This window comes from Eumetopias jubatus, unplaced genomic scaffold, assembly GCF_037043125.1.
Source record: "Eumetopias jubatus isolate StellerSeaLion01/CBP00866 unplaced genomic scaffold, mEumJub1_p1.0 scaffold_6, whole genome shotgun sequence".
Taxonomy (NCBI): domain Eukaryota; kingdom Metazoa; phylum Chordata; class Mammalia; order Carnivora; family Otariidae; genus Eumetopias; species Eumetopias jubatus.
In genome coordinates this window covers 20,188,480-20,213,436 of record NW_028274812.1, presented here as the reverse complement: position 1 = coordinate 20,213,436, position 24,957 = coordinate 20,188,480, and the positions used below count along the sequence as shown (strand labels likewise).

The 24,957-nt window shown below is 37.6% G+C and overlaps 1 protein-coding gene across 3 annotated transcripts in view; it reads left to right on the top strand.

Moving 5' to 3' along the window:
- The window catches only part of GRM1 (glutamate metabotropic receptor 1), a 432,450-nt gene that overhangs the window by 87,073 nt on the left and 320,420 nt on the right, over positions 1-24,957 (top strand). For all 3 annotated transcript variants that reach the window (XM_028103377.2, XM_028103378.1, XM_028103379.1), the window contains exon 2: positions 23,346-23,595. In XM_028103377.2, coding sequence (XP_027959178.1) covers positions 23,346-23,595 — 250 coding nt within the window. The remainder of the gene's footprint in view (positions 1-23,345; positions 23,596-24,957) is intronic.

Sequence of the window (24,957 nt, the reverse complement as noted above, 5' to 3'; positions counted from 1 at the left end):
CAAAACAGTTAACTTCATTTTATTTTTAATTGGTATTATTTCATTTGAAGCAATTAAATATGCACAGAGAACACTGTGTCTTAATTTAGTTATTATATACAACTTTATTTTATCTATTTTCTGGCCATTTTTGGCTATTTGCAAAAGTCTTTATTGTGCTACAGTTGGTATTTAGATCACAGGGATAATTTTTTCCTTTTTTCTTTCTCTCTCTCTCTGCCTTCTGTCCCTCCTTCTCTCCTTCCCTTCATCCTTTCCCTTCCCTCCTTCCATAGACTTTTCCCTTCTCCCTTTATTATTAGTATTTCTTTCTTTTTAGTTGTCATCACTCTATTATTAGATTGAAGGTATAATTTATAAATTGAGAGTTTAGGTCTGTATTCTAAATATATCTGAGGCTAGGTGAATAATTTTGTTTTTATCACCTTTAGTAGCTTCTTTAAGCAACTAGGCCCTTTTATTTTTGCTTTTTTCCTCCATTCTGAGTTGCTATTTATGTGAGTGGTTATCATGTTTGCATATGTTCCCAGTTCTTTTCTATTCACTTACTCAGAATCCTAATTAGCAGTGAATTACTCCTTCATTCTATCACCGATTCTTGAAAGAAACAGCCTATTCTGAAAATGTTTAAAAGTAATGGAAATCAAAACATTATGTGAAAATGAATTCATGATTTAACTCAGCTGATGAGATTTAACTTAGCTGCTTAAAGTTCAGATTGTTTTCTAATCATCTTTGTTTTTAATTTGATATTTTTAAATTCTGAAGAATTGATACATTCCTACCAATTTCTGGTTAAATTGAAGCCAGAAATGAGAGAAAAATAATTTTCAGTTGCAAAAAAGTTGCTACTTTATATTTTTGCATAGATCCTTAGGCTTCTTGTAACAGAGGGATCAAAATTTGGCCCAAACGGGGGAAGCTGAATTAGTCTTTAAGCCCGAACTAAATGCAAATATAATTGCATTTGAACCACCTCTTGAGATAAAAGGCATTCTTGACAATGAATGCTTATTTTTTATTTTTGATTATAAACATAGTCCACTTTCACTATAAAACATTTCTAAAATAGAGGAAAATATAAACACCAAGAGATATTTAACTTTTTGACATAATGCTTTATTGTATCTTTTTGGCACATGGATGTTTGTACACAATATACACTTTTTTTAAAGCACTCATAATTTTATTTTATGTACAATGAGTTGGCATTGAAGTAGGTATCTTGGATATCTGCAGTTAAAGTAGGTTATCTTGGATGACCAATTCAAGGAAGTTCACTTAATCCAACTTAAGGAAGCCTATATCCTTCGCGTACTGACGGAAACACTGGTGGCGCATATTGAGGCCGAATATACACATTTTTTAAAAAACACACTCTATATAGTTTAAAGTTTAACAGATTTATCAATTTTATTGGCTCAAATTAGAGCCAAGATCATTTTTTAAAATGTGCTGAAACAGGACGTCATAATATTCTCTGAATTAAACAATGGTCTCATTTAAAACTGATCTATTACATAAGAATTTTCAAATCCTCGAGTGGTCTTCTAACTCCCTCATTAATTGCTTCATATCACTTTAATTTTTAATCACTGGGGGAGAAGAGAGAGATTTGGTTTGGTTTGGTTACTGAAATCCCAATTTTATTTCTTAATTTGAGAAGCTCCAATAACCTTTACAATTGAAGAAAGTTTTAAACTCATTCTGAAGAAACTGGTCTAAATTTGTTGCTATCAAATGGTTTTAGGCTCTCAAGTTAATAACCACTCCTGTAGAAAGAGAAGTTAATAGCTGCAGTGGGTGATCCATTTTTATTTAAATTCAGTTTAGTGTTATTAGTTTCAGAGGTAGAATTCAGTGATTCCTCAGTTGCATATAACACCCAGTGCTTGTTACGTCAAGTGCCCTCCTTAATGCCCATCACCCAGTTTCCCCAACCTCCCACCCACCTCCCCTCAGTGATCCATTTTGACTAAACCATTCTCAGGAGTAGGGGCAGATTCAAGGTTGTTGGGTCTGATTGGAGGGCCTTCTTTAAGAAAAAAAAAATTGTATTGCACTTGGCAAATTTAATAAAAATATGTTTGTAAGTATAATGCTGCTGCCCCTCCCAGAGTCTTGTAAGAAGCCCCTGTAAGTGAGGACCTCTTAAGCTTAAGGTTTCATTAGCTTCATATTAAATTTTCCTTGGCTCAGGAGTTAACATTAGTTTTCATTTTGAGAAGCAGTGTTACATTTCACAACACTTTGTTTCCAATTGTAGTCTTATAGTTACTTATTTCCATCCAAAGAAACGGTGGGGAGAGCTGGGCCTCTACTGAGGGTCCTACAGGCCAAGCCTAACAGGTGATGGCCTTATGGATGGTGTATTATTGGTGCATTATTATTTCAGGTTCAGAAGTCACAAAAGACAGTCTAAACTGGTAGCCAAATAAGGAGAAGGTCAGGAACAGAAACAGAAATCCCCATCTTACCAGCCAAGAAAGTAACCAGAAGGGCAGTCCTGGGTGGATGCATGTGCTGTTGCCCATGAGCATCTGGGTTCAAATGACCAGAAATGGGATGGGATCAAACTACAATGTGATAATGAGCCTGGCATATGCTCAGGATATTCTTGAGTGAGACAACTTTCCAAATTTTAAATTATGGAAAGAGAACATGATTTGGAATCAGAAAATCTGCATTTGAGTTCACTTGTTGCCTCTTAATAGCTGTGTAATCTGGGCAAGATTCAGTTTCCTGAAATTTGCTAGCTTAAAATAATGAAATTACTTTTTTTTTCATGAATCTGCAGTTGGGTGGGGTTCAGTGGGGACAGCTTGTGCCTTCTCTGCTTGGCATTAGATACCGTGGATCAAAGGCTGGGGGCTGGCATGATCTGAGATTTTACTCACTGGTCTGGTGGTTGATACTGGCTGTCAGCTAGGACCTCTGGCTGTGGCAGGAGCACCTACACGTGGTGTCTCCACATGGCTGCTTGGTTCCTCATGGTATGGTAGCTGGTTTCCAAGGCCAAGTATCCCTAGATGGCCAGGCAAAGTCGAATCACATTTATTAAGTTGCCTTCAGAAATCAAACAGGGTCATTTCAAGGGGCAGTAACACAGACTCCATTTCTCAATAGAGTGACAATGCCATATTTTAAGACGAACTTGTGGTTGGGATATATTGGTGTCACTCTCTTTGGAGAATACAGTTTGCCACAAGGATAATAATAGCACATATTTATTGAATACTTAACAGATACCAAGTGTTAAGTGATTTACATACATATATTACCTCATTTAATTTCTCACCATAACACTCTTTGGTATGTGCTCTTATTTATTGTCTTTATTTTATAGATGAGGAATATGAGGCATAGTTTTAGATCAAGAGTCAAGATTTGAACCCAGGTTCCTAGAGCTCATACATACTCTTAACCCTTAATAGCAGAATTGTTTTCAGGATTAAACAAGATAATATACATGAAAGTGCTTTGTGAATTACAAATTTGCTATGCAAATTTAAGTCATTTTAAGAAAAACTTTAGGAACATTTTTAGAAATACTAATATTTCAGATTTAGTACAGTAGATATGTTTGGGTAGGTTGCAAAATTAATTTAATAAATGATGTTAGTAATGGAGTTATTTGATGTTTCCCAGAAAGTAAAACCTCTGAAAGTCTTTTCTTTTATACCCACTGATCATTTCCATTTCCTACCCCAGCATCTTTGGCCATGCCCTGTATTTCCATTATAGAATCAGAGGAGGCTAAAGCTATGGGAAGCCTTAGATGTTATATGGCCCAATTCCTTTCTGTTCTCATGGAATTTTTAGTTGTGACCTCTAGAAACTTAATGGCTTTTCAGAATAAATACTGATGTGGAGTATTTCTCTCCCTAATGTTTTCATTTTAGCTGTTTAAACAACCCTAAAGAATGACGGATTTGAGGTAAAAGACTTTTTATTTTATTTTGGAGGTTAAATATTTGGGTTGAAATGCTCTTTTTGTCATCTATTAATATTTAACCAAATGGCGATATGTGTGTAGTAAGGAAGGAAAACAGAAGATAACATTCACCATGATCCTACAGTTTGCATTACATGAGAAGCAGCCTCCAGAAACAGTGACTGGTTTCAAACTAGCAGAGACTTATCATTCAGGATATATGGATTTCTTGAAGTGTAGTTGTTTCATTAAACAAGACAAAGAAAACCCATATGTGTGTATGAGTGTGTGTGTGGGTGACAGGGAAATCAATGTCAGTTATTCTATTCAGTACCGCTCTGCATCTGTCCCACTTGAAGCCTACTGAGAATAGGTTGTGTGCAGGACAAATCCAGGACCTTCCTTGGAGCATTTCTGTAGTTCACTGAGAGAGGCTGCACAGAGTAACCTGGGAAGGTGACAAGCATGTGGTTGCCCTTGAACTGAACCTCAAACTCGCTTCCTACTTCAGCTAGGCCACTCAATGTCTGTTTGAATGACAGCTGCATGTTGTTAAAGGTATTAAACTCTAGCCCAGGACTGTCTTGTATGGCCAGGATTAGGGTCTCCATACTGCAGAGTCTTCTGCAACAGAAAGGGCCCTACTTAGTTTTCTCTGTGGGTGGGGCTTTCTGACTCCTGGGAGAACTTGAGTTATCAGTTCAGAATCATGGTTCGTTCAGAACCCAGATGCCTACAACTAGAGTCACAGATGTCAGAAGTTTTTTTTTTTTTTTTTCTTCTTCCTATCCAGAGCAAAAAGATCCGTCAGAACACAGGCATCCATTTTGCAATGTAGACATTTCTGGTGGTCAGACTATAAGATTTTAGTTATTTTGGCTTTAGCAAGGCAATTATAGGAAGAGAGATGTTGACTGTTGATGTTCAACCCTGATGCTGCTTCAGTGTATAGTTAGGATAATTAGTGTGACTAGAAGTCATGGAGCATTCTACTACAATATAGTTTCAAATTACACTGCTATGGCTCAAGATTTGGGGAATTGGTTAAAAAAAGGCTTGATTATATTTGCACTATTGTTTCCTAAGGCTCTAGAATTTAGTTTTTCCTCCCTTCCCCATCCCTTCCTTCTCCCTCCCCTCTTCTTTCCTCTCTCTCTGTCTTCCTTCCTCCCTCTCTCCCTCCCTTCTTTTTTTTCCTAAGTAAAATATAAATATATAAGGCATTGTGTCAGTCAATGCATGAGTTATAACATGTATTAAATGTACATAAGTAATAATGAAAGTAAATAATAAAGTTTTTTAAGAATAACAGGTGGAGGACGTCTGATAGTCAAGAGAAAGAGAAAGTAAAGTTGAATAGTTGAGAATTAGTTTGGTTTTATGTTTTTAAGGTTTTAATATTCTTTAAATTTTCATAGTAGATGATACACAATACTATGCTAATATTTAGAGAAAACTTTGTGATGAGCTATTTTTTTCCCAAAATGAACTCACCTTTTACTATATTTTATTAATGATGAAGTTATTTGGTGTTTTGAGAGGTAAAACTTTAGATAATCTTATTTTCAGTATTAAATCATCATTGGTTTCACTAAGAAAACCCTGAGAAAGAAGGCAACAAATTTCTGGGGACTTCAATAGGAAGAAGCAAGAGATTTCACCCAAGCTGAGGCTGTAATGTTGTGCAGAGGGATGCATTTATTGGGCTAAATTCTCTCTGAAGTTCCTTCCAACTAGGTGAAGGAAATAAATATATGCACAAAATGTATCTCCCATCATGATTTTCAACTTTTTCTTTAAGTAATTCTTCCTAGAGTGGAGTTTCCACTGTTAGCGCTACTGATGACCTCAGATGGAAATTGTTGCCCCTTTTCTAGCCAGGCTAGAGTAAACTGGAAGGTCCTAGGGAGCTCTTTCCCCCAAGGGCTACTGTTTCTCCCTAGATGAAAGTTAGCTCCATAATAACTATTAAGACATTATATACTGTTTCCAGAATTAGAAAAGTTAAACACTGTCTATTCCTCCACATGCCTATTTAATCAATTAAAACTTGGTAACTGTGAGGACGGCACACATTTCATTGATTATTTCATTGAGCAGTGGCTGAGAACAAATTTGATCCCTCTGTCTCAGAATGCTATAATCTTAAAGTAAATTTCAAGAGTGGTTTTCTCCTGCTATATTTCACTTTTTTCATGTGTGTAGAATTCTGAATGGTAACCTAGAATTCTATTTTATGTGGCTGTGTGGTAAAGTGGTTGCTGTCCCCAAATTAGGAGCCCTGGGTTTTGATGTGGTGCTCCACTAACTTCCTTTGTGACCATGGAAGTTTTCTTCACTTTTCTGGAGCTCAATTGTAAACTAAGGGCTAGAGATAAGATAATCCCTAGGATTCCCCATGCTCTAAAATTATATACATAAAATATTATATAGATTATGTGTATATATATATAGAGAGAGAGAGAGAGAGAGAATGTTATAGGGCGTGATACATACCTCCTGAATTCCTTTGGGACTTGTAATCCAATATAATCACATTTCAATGGGACAAAGAGTTTATCAGGCAGACTAATCATATATTTGCTACCTGAATTGGTCAGTAATTACTCATGAATCATCCAATAAGAGTTACTGAGTTTAAACATTGCCCACACAACGCATTGAACAAAAAGTGATACAGATACGGCCCTTACCTTCACAAGTATACACACTAATGGAGTATACAAGCATTAAACAAATAGCCACACTAATATATATGTGTTCACACATTTATCCATATCTCACCATAGGTGCTGTGAAGGAAATAAACAAGGTATGGTAATGGAGCTAAGGTGGGGGTTCCTTTATATAAGATGATTAGGGAAGATGTCCATGAGTAAGAGACAGCTGAGAAATTGAAACCTGAATGATAAATAGAAGTAAGTCTAGTAAAGATGGAGGGAAGCAAATGAGTGTGGGTTCTGAGCTAGGAAAGAGCGTTCTACATTTGAAAACAAAAAGGAGTCCTAGGCAGGTGCAGAAATGACTGGCAAAGTGACAAGAAGTGAAGCTGGTATGGCAGGAAGGCAGGAAGTCAGGAGGTCACCCAGAAGGCCATGTGACTTTTGGGATTCCATCCTAAGTGTCAGGGCAAACTGCTAAGGAGATCTGAGCCAGTAAATGAGTTGATCCAGTTATGTCTAAGATAACCATAAATTCTGGGTTGAGAATGGATTGGAGAGAAATAAGAGTGGATGTGGAGAGACCACATGCAATAGTCATGGAGAGAGCGACAATGACGACTTGGATTAAGGTAATGACAATGGATAGGTTCAACATAGATTAAGGAACTGTTAGGTTATGGGTGAGAAAGAGTAAGGAAATCAAATGGTTTCATTTTTAATGTGCATATAAGCAATATTTAAATTAACTTTCATTGAAGACAACTTTTTAATTTTTTTATTATGTTATGTTAATCACCATACATTATATCATTAGTTTTTGTTGTAGTGTTCCATGATACATTGTATGCGTATAACACCCAGTGCTCCATTCAGTACGTGCCCTCTTTAATACCCATCACCAGGCTGACCCATCCCCCCACCCCCCTCCCCTCTAGAACTCTCAGTTTGTTTCTCAGAGTCTCTCATGGTTTGTCTCCCCCTCCGATTCCCCCCCTTCATTTTTCCCTTCCTGCTATTAAAAAAAAAAAAAAGAAGATAGCAGGAAGACAACTTTTTCATATACATACACAGATATATGCATGTATGTGTCTGTGTATGTATGTGTGCGTTTTTGGAATTTTCATACATTTTATTGTTCATTCCTCTCTCTCTCCCTCTCTCTTTTTTTTTTTTAACTGCAGAGACCTATAATTACCCCTATATTAGAATGGGTCCAGGGAACAGACACATGTATAAGATACATTTTTAGTGCTTTAACTTTCTGGTCCTTCAGAATCAAAATACCTAGCTTTAAAACCAAGTACAGCTTTCCCTTCCTTGGGGAAGCCTTTCTTATTCTTCTCAACTGGATGTAGTACTCTCTCCTTTTGCCTGCACTTCAGCACCATTCATGAGATGCAATCATTCCTTTGCACGTCTGACTCTTCCAGAAACCTGAATTTATCTAGTGCATGGAATCTCTTCCACTCATTTGTTTGCCCACAAGGGCCAAATTCCACCTGGCACACACATACTGGAAGTTATTGAACCACAAAGAGATCACATCCGTTCTTGGGATGTAATACCTGTCTTTCTATGTTCCCTTGTGATGGTAGGAACTGGAGATTAGAGAGTTGCTTATTTGAGTTTCTACATATCTGCTCTCATTTCTCTACAATGAGTTAGAGAAATTGGAGGGCTGTGATTTGGCAGTCATAGACCTTGGCAGAGTGTCATTGGAAGAGCTTAATCAACAATTCCTGTGTGGTTCATCAACCCAAAGCTCTTCAAATTAGAAGGTAGCTCAGAGAAAATCTAATCCTACAAAAGATTCACTCTGCACTGAAATGTCATAGCCCAAGCTTACCTAAAATGTTTGATTCTCAATATTGGGATTCTCAGAAATAATGTTTTCTTTCTTAGTTTTTATTAGTGAAAACAAATGATTTCATGCCCAAATGGGAAACTGGACCATGACATTCTCATTTTGAGCTTATAATTAATTAAATTATATATTGTGTTAATGCATAGGGATAAGGAAACAGATACCACATATAGATAAGGGAAATTACAGTGGATGATTTCTAGTCAGATTTTTGTGAAGCCTTCCTTTATATTTCGTGTATAAGTATTTTAACCCTAGCATTCTCATTAACTGTATTATCTTTGTGATCTCATTAAATGCCCATCCAGCTCCCTCTTGATAGTCTTCTTGTCAAAATATACTCTGAAGATTTTATATAACAGTTGTAAAGAATTATTCACCATCAGAGCGTGTTTGCCTATGTTCCGAGGATAACCATGGGAAAGTACCCGAGACCTAGTGTGTTGTGGAACTGACAAGCTGCCTTTGTGTACTGCTCTGTTTTTCAGCCTGGCATTTTCCATAGCATCATGATCCTTCCAGCTACCCACTGCTTTCAGAAAGATCTGCTTAGCCAAATCAGATCAGGATGTCAGAGCTTTAATGGGTTACCTCCCCCAGGAGCTTTTTTTTTTTTTTTCCCAGTAGAAAGAGAAAAGTCATCTCTTGTTAATGGCAGAATTTCAGGTATCAGTGAAGGAAGCATCTTGGGCTAGATGGGCCTTTGCCAGTACTTTTAGTAGCATTGTGTGTAGGCCTTACTCCAAATACCCTGGCCAGAGGAGCAGATAAAATGCCCAGGGATATTTACTTGTTTGTGTTTTTAGTTGGCACTTCAGTGACTCTGCCTTGCTCATCATCACACATGGACACAGCCTGTCACCCTTCCTTGCAGTCTCCCTCGACAGTCATCCCTCCAGGCCCATACTGATGCATCTGGTCCCCCTATGGCATGTCCAGTAAGACTGTGGGCTCCAGACTCTGACTGTCAGGGCTGAGTCCTCTTCTCTCCTATTTACCATGTATGGATATAAGCAACCTTTTCAAGCTTCAGTTTTATCATATGATAAATGGTATGTTGTGGGTTTCTGAGGTCAAAATGAAAGAATGATGTAAAGGTGCTTAGCACATAGAGCTCAAGAAGTGTTAGCTAAATAAATAATAGACTCTCATAGAGTACTTACAATATGCTAACATTTACATATACCAAATCATTTAATTCTTACAACAACTCTAAAAGGTGGTTACTATTATTTCCAGTTTACAGATGAACCAAAGCACAGAGAAATTAATGGACTTACCTGAAGTCCCACAGCTAATAAGTGGGAAGTCAGAATTTGAGTTCAGGGCTGTCTGGTTCCAAGGTTCCTGCTTGTCAACATTCTGCCATGCTTCCTCTCCTATAAACAAATAATACTACTCTAATGGTATTGGCAACACCATTGGGAAGCTCCTCTGCATAGCCTGAATCCAGGTGAAATGCAGGTCAGACTAAGGCTCTGTAATGCCAAGTGGCTTGGAATGAGGCTCTGTAATGCCAAGTGGCTTGGAATGAGCTTTCTCACTATGATGCAGAAAACCAGGGCTAGCCTTACAGCCTTGTAATAGGAGACCTCAGATATTATCCAGTACAACCCATTCCCTTTACGGATAAGGAAGTCCAGAACTTTGCACATGGTCATGGACCGAGGCAGAACCAAGCCCCAGTTAGGTTCCACAGGTCCAAATTGAAGGGATTTTAGTCAACTACTTTTACTGCAGGAGACTCACATGTCCTTTGGATTAAAGACAATCTTCCTCCATAGGATAATTTCCTTTTGACCCAAGGTAAAATATATTTGACTCAGTTAAATGGAATTTTATACTAATGATGCAAAAGCTATAAAAAGTGGGGTTAAATAAGAGGAAACCAAGAGCTTAGTAATAGGGTTGGGTTAATTCCACTGAACAAGAGGTGGCTAAAAGCAGCTACTTGGAGGGGCAGGGGAGCACCTGGATCCTGCTGAATGTCAGTCCAGTGACATTGAACAGTATGTCCTTCTATTACTTCTGGTTCACTTAATGAGCTTGTTCTGTAAGCAGCTTTGTTTTCTCATATGTTTCCTGTTTCTGTGGGGCAGTGTCTTGTTCTCTGCTTTTCAGTGACTGCACACCTAAAAGTTGGCAAAAATAAACCTGCAGGCAAGATACACTTTAAATGATTACACAACAAATGCTTTCTCCTCCCCTACAAGTAATACACTTGTAAAAGATCAGATTGGGGAAGGAAAAAGCTGTTGAAAAAAAAATTTGCTAAGCAGATGCTTACTCTGACTACTGAGAATATGAAATATGTTTTGACATGAAGATCTAGATTATGAAAGAGTGCTGATTCATATTGTTCTAGAATCACCAAATGCTCATGCTGTAGGGAAGCTTAAAGATCTCCTAGTATGAACCCACATTTCCAGCATGAGCAAAGAAGACAGAATGATAAACAGCTCAAGGTCAGAGCTAGTTAAAAACAGTCAAGACTCCTGGCTCTTGTCCTGGAATTTTTATAGTGTAATGTCATATAGAGGACCAAGAAGAATGTGTTCATCTGCAAATAGCAGAAAACCATCTTAATGGTGGCTTAGCAGATAGGGATTCATCTTTCTCATGCAAGAAGACATCCAGGGAAAGGCAGTGCAAGAGCAGAATGAACCACAGTAATGCTACCAGGTACCTGGGCTATTCTGTCTTCTGCTCCTCCAGCCTTCATGTGTAGGCTTCCTCATCATGTTTCACCCATCCTACATGGCTGCAGTACCTCCAGGCTCAGGTCCATGTACTGGTATAAAGACAGAAGGGAAGGGGTACCTAGTGGTTCAGTTGGTTAAGCGGCCGCCTTCGGCTCAGGTCATGGTCCCAGGGTTCTGGGATCAAGCCCTGTGTTGGGCTCCCTGCTCAGTAGAGAGCCTGCTTCTCCCTCTCCCTCTGCCTGCCGCTCTGCCTACGTGTGCTCTCTCTCTGTCTCTGTCAAATAAATAAATAAAAATCTTAAAAAAAAAATAAAGAGTGGTGGGTGGTGGGAGGGATGGGGTGGCTGGGTGATAGACATTGGGAAGAGTATGTGCTGTGGTGAGCGCTGTGAATTGTATGAGACTGTTGAATCATAGACCTGTACCTCGGAAACAAATAAAAAAATAAAAAAATAAAGACAGTAGGGGAAAAGGCCTAAGAAGCAGGCCTGCCATCTGACCTTTTTCAAATTTTCCCAGAAGCCTCACCTGGCCTTAAATCTCCTTGTCTGGAACTGGGTCATACATCTGCATCTCCAGCCACAAGGGGGTATGGGAAAGTAGGTGCTTTTGGCTATGCACAGTCACCCTAGACAAAGTCAAATATTTTTTAGTAAGGAAAGATGGGAGAATGGATAATGTGGAGGAAACAACTAGAGCCTGAAATACAGCGTATGCTGAGGTAGGTAATTAAGGGCCATCGGCTTCAGAGTCAGACACATCTGAGTTCAAATTGCAGTTCTCACAATTTTTGGATAAGTTACTGTATGTCCTGGGCCTTAGGTTCCTTTGTAAATGGAGACAATTATGGCAAAATGAGATAATAAGGGTGTAGTGAAGCTAAAAGAAGATAATTAAGACATAATAAGATCTTCATAAACTTTCACATTATACCACTGCTTTAGGATCTGGTAACGTTAGTGTTGCTTACCCTCCCTGGGCCAAGCTATATTTTGATTTCTTTAATTTCAGATGGAATGTTCAAGATGCCACAACATAGAGCGTGGTTAAACAGGTTTTATTCATCTTTATTTCCTATTAGAAATAATGCCCAAATAATATTTAAACATTATTCACATGGTTTCTAGCCCTTTGCTCAAACAGGAGAGACTTTAATGGGCCAACCTCCCTGGTCTCAACCTGAAGTAATTCGTTGTATGGAGGAGAGATGGCCAGACCTGAGTCTAGCCCTTGTAGAAAATTTACAGCAAAGAGGTGTTCTGAGCCTTTTGTACCTTTTGTTAGGGCAGAGGCCCAATAGGTGAGGAAATTTATAACTCCCAAACTAAATCTCACAGAATCTTAAAGAAAAAAGAGAGAGAGAGAATACCGCTTCTTTAATAAATTAGGGGAGCTCACTTCAGATTTTAGGATTTCAAACAGGAAACCTGCATATATTACAGATGCTCTCTCAATCCAAATATGTAGATATCTCAGGAAATGGCATAAGGTCTATGGGCAACTTTGCTAAGGACATTAGTATTTCTTATTTTTTTTGGAAGAAAGATGGTTATGCAGTCATTATGAGAGGTTCATTTCCCTTCTGGAAAAATTTCCCACATACCCCATAATAGCTATGTTTAGCATGATATTCAGATGAAAACTGTACCCTATGTATTTTTATTAACAAAATAATGTATGATTATTGTAGGTAAATTAGAAGACAGATAATAAAAATTAAAAAACATCATTATATATGATTTTACCATCTATAGAAAACCGGTGTTAATATTTTCATGCATATTCTTTACTTTATATATATGTAAATATAAATACACAGTAAAATTGTATTTTTAAAATGTAAAAATTTACACTTTGCATACTATGTTTAATTTTTTTGTACTTAACAATATGACATAAATATATTTGATGACATTGAACATAATTTTACATCATCTTTGGAAATGGTTGAATGTGTTTTTAGTGTAAATACACAATAATTATTTAACCTATCTCCTGTTATAGAGCATGGGTTTGTTTGTTTCTGTTATGTTTTCCAATTATGTGCTGTGATGAATATCCTTATAACTGGAACTTGCTGGACAATGAAATTAATTTCTGAAAACTAAATTTTTGAGTCAAAAAATATGAATGTAATTTAAAGCATCGATATTATAAATTTTCTACCAAAAAGATGGGAACAGTTTATACTATCATTGGTAGCATATGAGAGTGCTCATTTCCATGAACACTTGCCAACACTGTGTTATCATAAAATATATGCATAGTTTTAGTGTGTTTGGGTGTGTATTTTGGGGTACTTTTTTCTGAACTTGTTGCTATATACAATTTTCCCAGTTTTGATCATCTACATGATACCAGACAGGCAGGAGGAGTGGACGGGTGTGATAGGGGCTGCTTCTGTGAACCTGTTTCCTTCATGTGAAAACTGAAATGGAAAAATGTGACTTTCCTGCAGGAATAATGATCTCTTTTTTTATTTTTATACCACTTACATTTTTTCTTCTTTTAACTTCTTTCTCCATATTATAAAGGATTTGAGTGAGAGAAACAACAAACTGGGTTATTGCATAAAGCTCTAAAATAGATACAATGAGGCATTTATAGCTGAAACTTAAAGACTCAATGACAGAGACTCAATATAGACAAACATAGACTTTTGAATGCATTGCATAAACACCAAAAATAAAATAGGGAAGGAATTGTTTTGTGCAAGTGTGGTAGAAAAAATAAACTAGGGACAACCTGGGAACAAGGTGACCATGACTGGAGAGCGAAGCACTGTTGTTAAAAAAAAAAAAAAATCACGAGCTTGGGTTTTATAAATAGGAACATGGAAATAAAGGAATCTAAAGCTCTTGGGTCAGTGCTAAAGCTTATGTCCAATTTTAGATTCTACAACTTGAGAGAGACATGGATGGAAAGTAAAAATAGATACCACTCCCTGAACTTTTTGTATGTTCTGGAAACTTTGTATTCATTAACACATGATTTTATAATCGTGACAAGTCTTTGAGATGCATATTATGATTCCTCTTTTATACAAGAAGAAACCAAATCTTAAAGAAAACACTTTAAGGCTATCTATCTTCTTATTGAGGATCCAGGATTCAAACCAGGTTGATCTGCCTCCAAGACTCATCATCTTAATCACTCAGCTATAATGTATACCTGAAAACATGATGTAGCAAAAGGGCAAGATTCCTTGGCCTTAATCCTATTGCATAGAGATAACAGTCACTTTTTGGTAAATTTCCTTCTTCTACTTGGGTGCTGGAACTATACCTGCCCAAACTGGGATTGTTAGAGGGAGGGCTGGGAAATTGCTGGTAAAAATGATTCCCTGTTCCTTTGAATGCTCTGTGTGAGGAAGTTCCAGCACTGACCTTGCATATAAATTTCCTTAATGCCCCTAAGGCAGGTGATGACTCACTTCTGATTGACCAGCCCCATAATACTGACTGCAGGTATGTGGATGGAGGCAGGGGAGCCATAACATTTTTAAGGTATGAAGTGGGAGAACCAAACAAATTAAAAGGTTGCCAAGAAAGGTTGAAGTAGCAGGGATTATTTTTCTAGGAGAAGAGAAAACTGAATTGGTGTTTCCAGAAAGACTTAAAAAAAAAAGTTCAAACCAGCTGAAATCTTTCTTCACTAAAAATGAAGAGGGAATGAATTTAGATTTCATTGTAAGAAATTTACATCAAAAAGAAGGATTTCCTGATAGTGATAGTTGTTGAATATTGCAGTGGGTTTCCAGAAGGTGCTGTGAAAACAACTTTTTTCATCATAATTCTTTTAAAAATGGGTTATTATCTTATTTGTCCAGAAGGCAAAGTAATCAGTTTCCAAGCTCTCAGACAGAGACTGGCTCACAACCCAAGGGATTTCATTATCCCGGGAGCCTGAGACTACTATGTAATACCAAGGAAGGTATGTAAGGTATGTAAGTGTGAAATAAAGCAGAGATTAAGGAAGTCTAGACCATAATACTGGTGGATCTTAAAAGCAAAAGCATTCCTTCATTAAGGAGAGTGAAGAAATATCTATATATTTTCCCTGTGTGAATGTTTTCCTCATATAACTGATACATAAATATATAGGGATGAATTATGTTGAATGTATTTGTTTGACCAGGATAATCTATGAAGATGTAATAAAAGGGCTTGAGCTTGGTTCAGCATGATGGCTGAAATGTCATTGCCACCAAATGGAGCTCAGATTGTTTCTTAAATATAACCCCAATATTTTAAGAGTAGAAGAAAAAATGATCAATGTAAGGACTAGTCTTCACTGCCTACTTTTTGCCATGGTGGCAGTTCACACAGGTGATTATGAAATCCAAGACAGTTTTATTCCATAGCTTGCTTGCTCAATGAAACTTAGCTACCAAACCACTACAAATCAATCTTTTATGAACGAATGTCTGTTGATCTGGTTGGATAATAATCATATATAACTTCCTTAAAATCATATTTAGCTTAAAAAATTCAGAGTTATAGCCATTATTTTTCTCTCTTGAGATAGTTCTATTTTTTAACCAGTTTTCAGCACCTTTTTAAACTTTGTTCTGTGTAGACAATAATATCTAGTTCTATTATGTTTAAGTTTTTTTTTTTTTTAATTAATTTTCAAGAGATGCCTGGGTGGCTCAGTCGATTAAGCGTCTACCTTCCGCTCAGGTCATAATCCCAGGGTCCTGGGATCGAGTCCCGTATCAGGCTCCCTGCTCAGTGTGGAGCCTGCCTCTCCCTCTGCCTGCCACTCCTCCTGCTTGTGTTCTTTCTCTCTCTGAAAAATAAATAAATAGAATCTTTAAAAAAATTGATTTTCAAACAATGGGAATTTCTTTGTAAACCCCATGTTCTCTCTCATAAATTTCCCCATAAGTTTTGTTTGGAAGCTTAGTTTTATAGAAAATCTTGATTTACTCTGTAATTTAAAAATAGAAATTAAGATTTTTCAACATATTTTATTATTATGTTTTAGGGGCTTTGTCAGATGCCACTCTTCCCTTTCTCACCCTTTAGGTTTTAGGCAACATTATAACAGTGATAAAGTCTGTTATAAAATCTGTTACAACACAGCAACATATAGCACATTTCCATGTTGCAACCTTGTAGTGGTATGCCAGATGCTTCACTAGGGATCCGTTATATAGAGTGTCCTTCTATAAACCATGAACCTTCTGCTCCAGTGGGACTTCTTCCTGCCTCTAAAAATCTTTTTTTGTGGATTGTCATTTGCTCCCCTTCACTCTGAATGCCAGTCTCTTGCTTACATTCTTCAAAGTCCAGTTGCATTCCTGTGTTTCAAAGAGGCATTCTATGATCATTTCTGCTTTCTTAGTCTGTAGTTTAGTATTACAGTGTTTCCATTTCCCATGTAGCATTTATAACTGATTATTGTTGCTGTAGGTTGTGTGCTTGTGTCATGCTCTTACTACTATATATAAGTCCATGTAGGAGGCAGTTTGAAATGCTGATAAGCAAGAACTTCTGAGCTACATGTTAAATCCTAGGTCCTCCTCTCTATGACCTTGGGCAAGTTACTTAACCTGTTAGAGCCTCTATGTCCTCATCTGTATAAGGGGAGTTATAACCTTTATGATGGAGTTGTGTTGAATTAATGAAATGCTAAGATGCATAGCACAGTGCCAGACACAAAGTAAATATTCATCAAATTGAAGGCAGAGCCCATGTCCAGGATTTCTTGGCAGCTCTCTAAGTGCAGAGCCAGGATTTTTTTCAAGTTGAGAGCTCAATAACCTATTTGCTAATTGAATGAAAATATGCAGCTCTCTATCAAGTCTGAGTGTTTACAATTACATGGCCCTTTTATTTTTTGAGAGTTTTGTTAAAAGTCAGTTCTTTATATATTCACAGCTTCCTTCAGGGTTGCACACAGAAATATCTAAATAAATGCTTCAGTGTTAGGAAAGGCAAGAGGAGGCCTGCACAGCTGAATGGAAGGGGGAAGGGAAGCAGAAGGTGGGCTCAGTGCTGAATATTTTAGTTTCAGTCTGGCATTGTTTGCTCATCACCTGGTAGAGAGGCAGAGTACCTGTCCCCTAATTTTCTTTCTATTTGTAGAAAATCTGTTTATATTTTAAGACCCAGAATAAAGGTACCCACCCAGCTATATTTAGGTACAATTGACAAATAAAATTGTATATATTTAAGGTGTACTATGTAATGGTTTGATAGACATATACATTGTGAAAGGATTACCACTATCAAGTTAATTCACACTGCCATTACCTCACATAGTTATGTGTGTGTGCATGGTAACAATGTTTAATATCTATTCTCTTAGCAAATTTCAAGTATATAATATATATATTAACTATGTATTATTATATGTAATAATATCTATCATTATATAGTCAACATGCTGTACATTAGATCCCCAGGGCTTATTCATCTTGTAACTAAAAGTTTGTACCCTTTGACCAGTATCTTCTCATTTTTTCTACTCCTCACCCCTGGTAACCACCATTCTACTCTCTGGCTCTCTGAGTTTGACTCTTTTAGATGCCTGCGGTATTTGCCTTTCTATGTCTGGCTTATTTCACTTAGTATAATGTCCTCCAGGTTCATCTACATTGTTGCAAATGGCAGGATTTCCTTCTTTTTTTATGGCTAATATTCTGTCATAAATATAGACCACATTTTTTTTAATCCATTCATCCATTGATGGACACTTACATTGTTTTCATATCTTGACTATCGTGAATAATGCTGCCATGAACATGAGAGTGCAGATAATCTCCTTGAAATACTGATTTTGCTTCCTTTAAATATATATGTATTGTGGTTCATATAAATTTTGGATCAGATGGTGGATAATATGGTGGTTCTATATAAATTTTTTTTTTAAAGAACCTCATACTGTTTTCCATAATGGTTGTACCAAATTGTATTCCCACCAACAGTGTCCAGGGGTTCCCTTTTCTCTATATCCTTTCCAACAGGTGGCACATCTTTGGGCAGCTTTTCCTGAATCCTAACCCACAGCACCTTTATTAGAGACTTAAACTTGTGTGTGTCATGTCTTTAGTTCTGTTGCTACTAAATGAAAGTAACATGATTTTAAACTTCCTGGCGGCAATTTTCTTCCCATTTTTTTATGGTCTTTGTTTCTAGCACTATTATCAATATGATGACTACAATAGGGCTGTTCTAGGAATCAGATAATGTTTGTGAATGTAATTTTTAGAGTATAAAGATTTATAAAAGGACAAGTTATTGTTGTTGTTGTTCCTATATTAGAACTGCTCTCATGGAAATTTATGAGCTAATTTGGAGTTTTTTAGGCATCATGAGAAAAATGGGCAGTTGAAACATGGCCCAATGCATGATATTCGGCTATCAGTTTCTATAATGAGGAGCTGCTATCCAAATAAGAAAATATGAATACAGAAAGTGGGACAAATATTTCATGAAACCTATGCAGACATTTTTTATTATAAAAACATACACATTTAATTGATTTAACTATTAAGAAAAATGAGCAGTAACCTAGGACTCAAGTCATTTAAAACTGCTCTAGTTCTAACACAAACAAGCTTCGTGCCCATTGGTGAGCCATTGCCCCTGTGTGGTTCGGTTTCCTCGTCTGTAACCTGAAATGTTTGGACAGATTATATGTAAGGCCTTTACTAGATTTACAAAAACAAAGATTTTCTTATTTGAACGCATAGAACATTCTTGCTCAGTCTGTATGTATTTTGATAAGGGAATAAAATACTTTTCTGTGATTGAAATCTAAGGATGGGACTTTAGCAATAAAGTTACTGCCCTTGTAACACCATCTTCTGACAGACTGATAGAGCCTTTGCTGAGAGAGTTGGCTAGTGATGTCTGTATCCCTTGTAGATTCTTGAACATGCATTTACTATGGGAAAGTGGCATCTGATGTCCTTCTCAAACACTCTTCTGCAGACAGATGAGCATCCACTGCCAGCCAGAGTTTTCTCCCTTATAATCAGTCACTGCCTCTTTCTTGTCTGAGCCATGATGTGTTTCCAAAGTCTGTGGAGCTGAGGATTTTGTGACAAATTAATGCTCCCATTTGGGCTTCACTGGACTGCATTAGGCCACTGAAGGTGGTTAAATTTAAAGGCAAATACATTAATTGATATTTTAATCTTATGAAAAAGGAAATGAGAAAGATTTCCTTTCAACAATATAGGAAAATCTTATGAGGTTCATTACAGTGCCCACAAAAGTTTTATAGATGTTAAGATTTAAGTCCTAAGTCCTTTTTTGTGGGGATATCATTCATTTACAATTATTTTGACTTAACTATTACTGTACATATTGTATACTATATATATTTTATACTGATACCTAAAAAATTTTGAAAACTACTGCCACATTGTCTACCAAAAGTTTGAATTGCTTTCATGAAAAGTAAATGTATTTGTGTCTTGCCAGCATTAAATATTATTAATCTTTATAATTCTGGCAATCTGATAGGTGAAAAAAAACTATCTGGTTTTAATGGCACTCTTTTGATAGTTAATGATATTCAGTAATTTTTTTCATATGTTTATCACCCACTTTTACTTATTTTGTTTAAATTGCTTATTTATAACTTTTGCTCCTTTCTCTATTGTGCTGTTAAAACAAATGCACTTTTACTATGCATTTAGTGTCTAGAACTATTCTAAAGATTAGTTAGGATACATCATTGGATAAGACATAAAAAGATGTTCTCATGGAGCTTATATTCAAGGGGGGAAAAGAAAAATTAACAAGAAAAATGTCAGACATATGTTCTAAGATAAAATAAAGAGACATGATCAGGATTTGCTGGGGGATTACTTGAAGCTAACTGATAAAGAAGGGTTTTCCAGAAGGGTTGGTATTTATATTGAGACAAGATTGACAAGAACATCTGTAGAAGATCATCTTTTCAGGTGATACAAACAGCTAACATAGAGGCATGAATGAGTTTAGGGTATTCCAAGAATAGAAAGACATCTATGGGTCTAGAGAAGGTGGGGGAGAGGAAGTGGGCAGAGATGGGGTTGGGCCAGTTGGAAGGCTCAGTCCATGTAAAGGCTGGTAGTTCAGGGAAAGGAGTTTTGGTATCATTCCAAGTGTTGGAAAGTGATTGAAGCTTTTTGAAGAGGTGTGATATAACCTGATTTCCATCTTGACTGATCACTCTGTTATGTGTGGAATGAATCATTAGGAACAAGAGTAGAAGCAGGGAGAACAATCAGGGGGTAGGGCAGTTGTCTAGGCAAGAACCTATCAGTTACTTAGAATAGAGGATAGAGGACCTATCAGTTACTTAGAATAGAGGATGCCGTCAGTGGCCTGCCCAGATTCGCTATCTGTCTTGTGCACCATTCTCCCAGCTACTGTGAAAGTAGGCTTTTGTAAATCTCAGCTGACCCCTTCCTGGGAGGCTATACCTCCCCTGACTTACTGAGGACCTTAGCCAATGACTGATTGACAGGAGGGTTCTGTTTCCTAAAGGTGGGGCTAACTCTGTGCTACAGTTTGTGCTGTAGCACTTCCTTATGGAATTAACTAAAGCTAATCACTAGCTGAATGACATTCCTGCTTAGCATCTGCCACCTGTCCTTCACAGATTCTTCTGCTCCTCTTCTCAATAAATAACTTGAACAAGAATCTTCATCTCAGCTATGTTTTTAGGAAACCTGACCCAAGACACTTGGTTTAGGATGGCGGAGGTTGAAATGGAGGAGACTGGCTTAGAAATGTTTGAGAGAGAGAGTCTGTGGAATGGACCTGGAACATGAGAGAAAGATAGAAATTGAGAGTTCCTAAACTTTGTTATTGAGCAATGGGGTGGGTAATGGCATTATTTACTAACCGCAGATGTCTGGAAAGAGCAGGTTTGCAAGGTGGAGAGGGAAAAAATTCTGTTTCAGATATGTTAAGTTTGAAATGTCTATAAATGGATATATCAAGGATGCAATTGGATATTCTAATCTTTTGCTCTAAAGGGCAATCTAGTCTGAAGACCTATATTTGGGATTCAACTATAATATTCAAATGGTGTTCGAAGGAATGTGACTGAATGAGTGTATTAGGGTGAGAGTAGAGATGAAGAAGAGATCAGGTTGTGGCATGAAAATATTCGAGGTTGAGCAGAGGAAAATCTAGCACATACATTGAGGAGTAGTCAGTGAGTGGTGACTAAACCATGAGAAGGTGTATCACAGAGACTGAGAGGATAAAGTGTTTCAAGGAGGCTGTGGTCAGCTGTTGAGTGCAGCTGAGTGGTTAATGAAGATGAAGACAGAGAACAGATCGTGAAATAGGCAACAGGGAAATTTTTGGTGACCTTGACAAGAGAAGAGTTTGACAGAAGAAGATTCTGAGGTAATGGGAAGAGAATGGGAGATGATGAAGCAAACACATTGACCTAGGCATTTATCATTGCTATGAATAGGACTAGAGAATGAGGTAGTAACTTAAGTGGGGAAAAAAGTGCAAATGCTTTTATTTTTTATTTTTGATTAACACCATTGGAAGGAAATAACTGATTTTTACAAAAGAGAGGGGATAATTGCAGGAGAAAGTTCTTGAATAGACAAAAACCAGTGAGACCTAGTGTTTATGAGTAGGAGTTGGCTCTATCCTCAGGCAAAAACACTTCAAATTTACAATAGGAGGAATGCCAGAGAAATAAGTGCCAACAAAGAAAGCTTTGTAGATGTGGTGTATGGCTAAGTTAGTTTTTTCTGATTATTTCTGTGTCTTTGTTGAAATATGAAATGAGGATCCCAGCCGAGATGAGGGTCAGAGGTGGGGTCAGTAAGTTTGGAGATTTAAGGAGGGAAGAGTAAGGATGAAATAATCATGTTAGAGACTAGGAGATTTTATTAATGGAGGAGATGTAGTATAATTTCCTTGCACTATCGAATGCCTCTTTTGGCATGAATGCTCATGAATTTTTAATTAGCCAGTCATCAGGATTTTTAGTATTTTCTAGACATACTTAAGTCCTCAGATGTAGAGGTGGAATAGGTAAATGGTTGGGTTTAACTAGCACTGGGGTTTTGTCAGGAAGACACAAGGCAGTTAAAGAATTTGTGAGGGAGTGATTATGAGGATAGGGTATGAGATATGAGCTGGGCTAAGAGGCAAATGAGAGGAAGGATGGAAAGAAAGATGGGGAGGTGAATTGGTTTGAGGTGGTGATAAAGTTGAAGAAATCTAGGAGTGGGGGTAGTAGAATAGATGAGTTTGGAAGAGAAGAGGGGGTAAAGAGAGTGGGATGTTTGACATCCACATTCAGAGATATTAGAAACCTTTGTGACAACGAGGTCAAAAGTGTGGCTGTGGGATTAGGTGCATTATAGGAAATATTATTGGTTGGAGGGGGTTGAGAAACTTGGAGGACATGGTATTGGATCACCTATACAGGTGTCAAAATCCCCAAACTTGGGGAAAAGAGGAGAGGTATAGAGGACATTAAGATGGGGGCTAAAGTCATCAGTGAAATAGAGAAATAGGAAGCTGGCACAATGTGATATTTGCTTTATTTCATTGATTTTTTTATGTGTTCTTAGTTTTTTAAAGTATATTTTATTGTAAGAATGATATTAAAATAAAAATCAGAACGTAAGGCCCAAACTCCCATAAGCCTGTTGCTTCATCAGAGGATGGTGGATTTTGACTAAACCACATATCTGCTTCTTGTCTGTTTATTCTGGCCGGGCCAGGTGTCCCGTTTGTTTAGCTTACTCTTCCTGAAGTGTCGCAGGGTTTGCCACCGTGAGTGTCTGCCTCTTGACTGGCAGCCAGCAGAAGTGAGCCCTCAAATGAAGAGGCCTTCTCATGGTGCTGATTGACTGCCTACCCAATGTGCCAATCTCTCCCACATTGCTAAAAATCTGTGACAACCATTACCAATCACTGTTGTAAAATAGTGCAGTAGTCCTTCATTTCTCAAAACTTGTTTCACTGTGGATGCCCTGGTTAGATAGTTTCTCATTATCTTCTCAGTGTTGGTGGCTTGATTGCATTTGATGTCTCTCTTGAATCCATCCAGATCTTCCTTCAGTTCCAGTTATATTTACAAATTATTTGGCATGTCTGTCCTCTCCATTCCTTGTGACTAACGAGTCTTTATTCCAGCTTGTAAGTGCTGTGCTGCCAGGTTGTCTTGAACATCTGCTGATTGTTTCTGGACAGGGAATTATGGGGAGAGCGGAATGGATGCTTTCAAAGAGCTGGCTGCCCAGGAAGGCCTCTGCATCGCCCATTCAGACAAAATCTACAGCAATGCTGGGGAAAAGAGCTTTGACCGACTCCTGCGCAAGCTCCGGGAGAGGCTTCCCAAAGCCAGAGTGGTGGTCTGCTTCTGCGAAGGCATGACGGTCCGAGGCCTCCTGAGTGCCATGAGGCGCCTGGGCGTCGTGGGAGAGTTCTCGCTCATTGGAAGGTAAATCTCAATCTCTCTCTCTCTCTCTCTCACACACACACACACACACACACTTTGGTCCACATATGCTTGGTCTCACAAATATGGATTTCCTGTCTCCAAAGAGGGTAAGATGTGCTCTGCTGGGCTGAACCTTAACTCTGGATCATGGAGAGTGGGGCTATCATCATTTTCCTGCTAGACAAGAGTAGGGTAGTCAATGACAAGATGATGAGACTGCTTCAGAAAAAGGTTGCCAGAATGTTTTGTTCTGAAGAATTATTCTTTTTATGTGCTTCGGGCCCCTTCCAATCCTCTGGCCCTCAAATCACATACATGCTTATGTCTTCACACTTCCTAAACATAAGAATCTTAATGGAGCATTGGTGGATGGAGGGTAGCAGTGAAGATGGAAATATATAGTAAGGTACAAAATTTAAAGGGCTGGCTAAATGCAAGTGAAAATATGCAGCTGAGCTGTGGATCTTAATAATGTGCTCTTTTACACGCATGGGATGGCTGAGTGATGCTTTCAGCCTGTGACTCCTGAAATAGCAGGTGGTGGCTTCCAAGACCTCTGCTCTTCTTTCTAGATCATATGTACTTGTGTGGGAATAGGTTTTCAGTATCATTGTATCTTTCATAGGGTTTTTGACATAACAGGTATCTTGTTTAATTTGCCTACTTATAATATTTGCACAAAGGAACTGCTGAATTTTTCCAAGGAACCTACTGAGTTTACCTAAATGAAAGTCTCCACTGATCCCGGACTTTGTCATACTCGTCTTCCAGAGTGCTTTTTCTCTTTCCCTCGCCTCTATTGGCTGGAATAAAATCTATACCTCACCCGTTGAAATACCTCAAACCCTGGCTCTCTTCTCTAGGAAGCTAAGTAGTAATGGTATGGACATCCTCTCCAGACTTTTCCCTCTGTCCTTGAACTTGTGGTAATGACTGCAATATTAATAACACTAATCTCATCATCATCTGGAACTGGGGGTACAGGACACTTCAAAGACTTTAGAGAACAAGGTAGGATATAAATACAACTAAAAAAATAAGGAAACAAAGAAGTACTCTCTCATGAGGAGATACGGAAACAAGATCAAAATATAATTCAAGATTAAGAAAATTACTGAATTTAAGTATAATTGGCACACTGTCACAAAATGTCATTTTGGCTTCTTCGATGTGATGCAGTTGTGCGAGGCCACTTAAGAAAGCAAGTCTTGAAAAAGTCTTAAAAAGGAATATTATTTCCTTTATGAGTGAAAAGGAGGTAAGCAGCGTCGTTGAAGTGTTATGTAGCGTAAGGTCAGTAATATATGTACCAGGACAGGTGGCCTACAGATATTCAGCCCTTTTTATTAATTTTGTAAAATG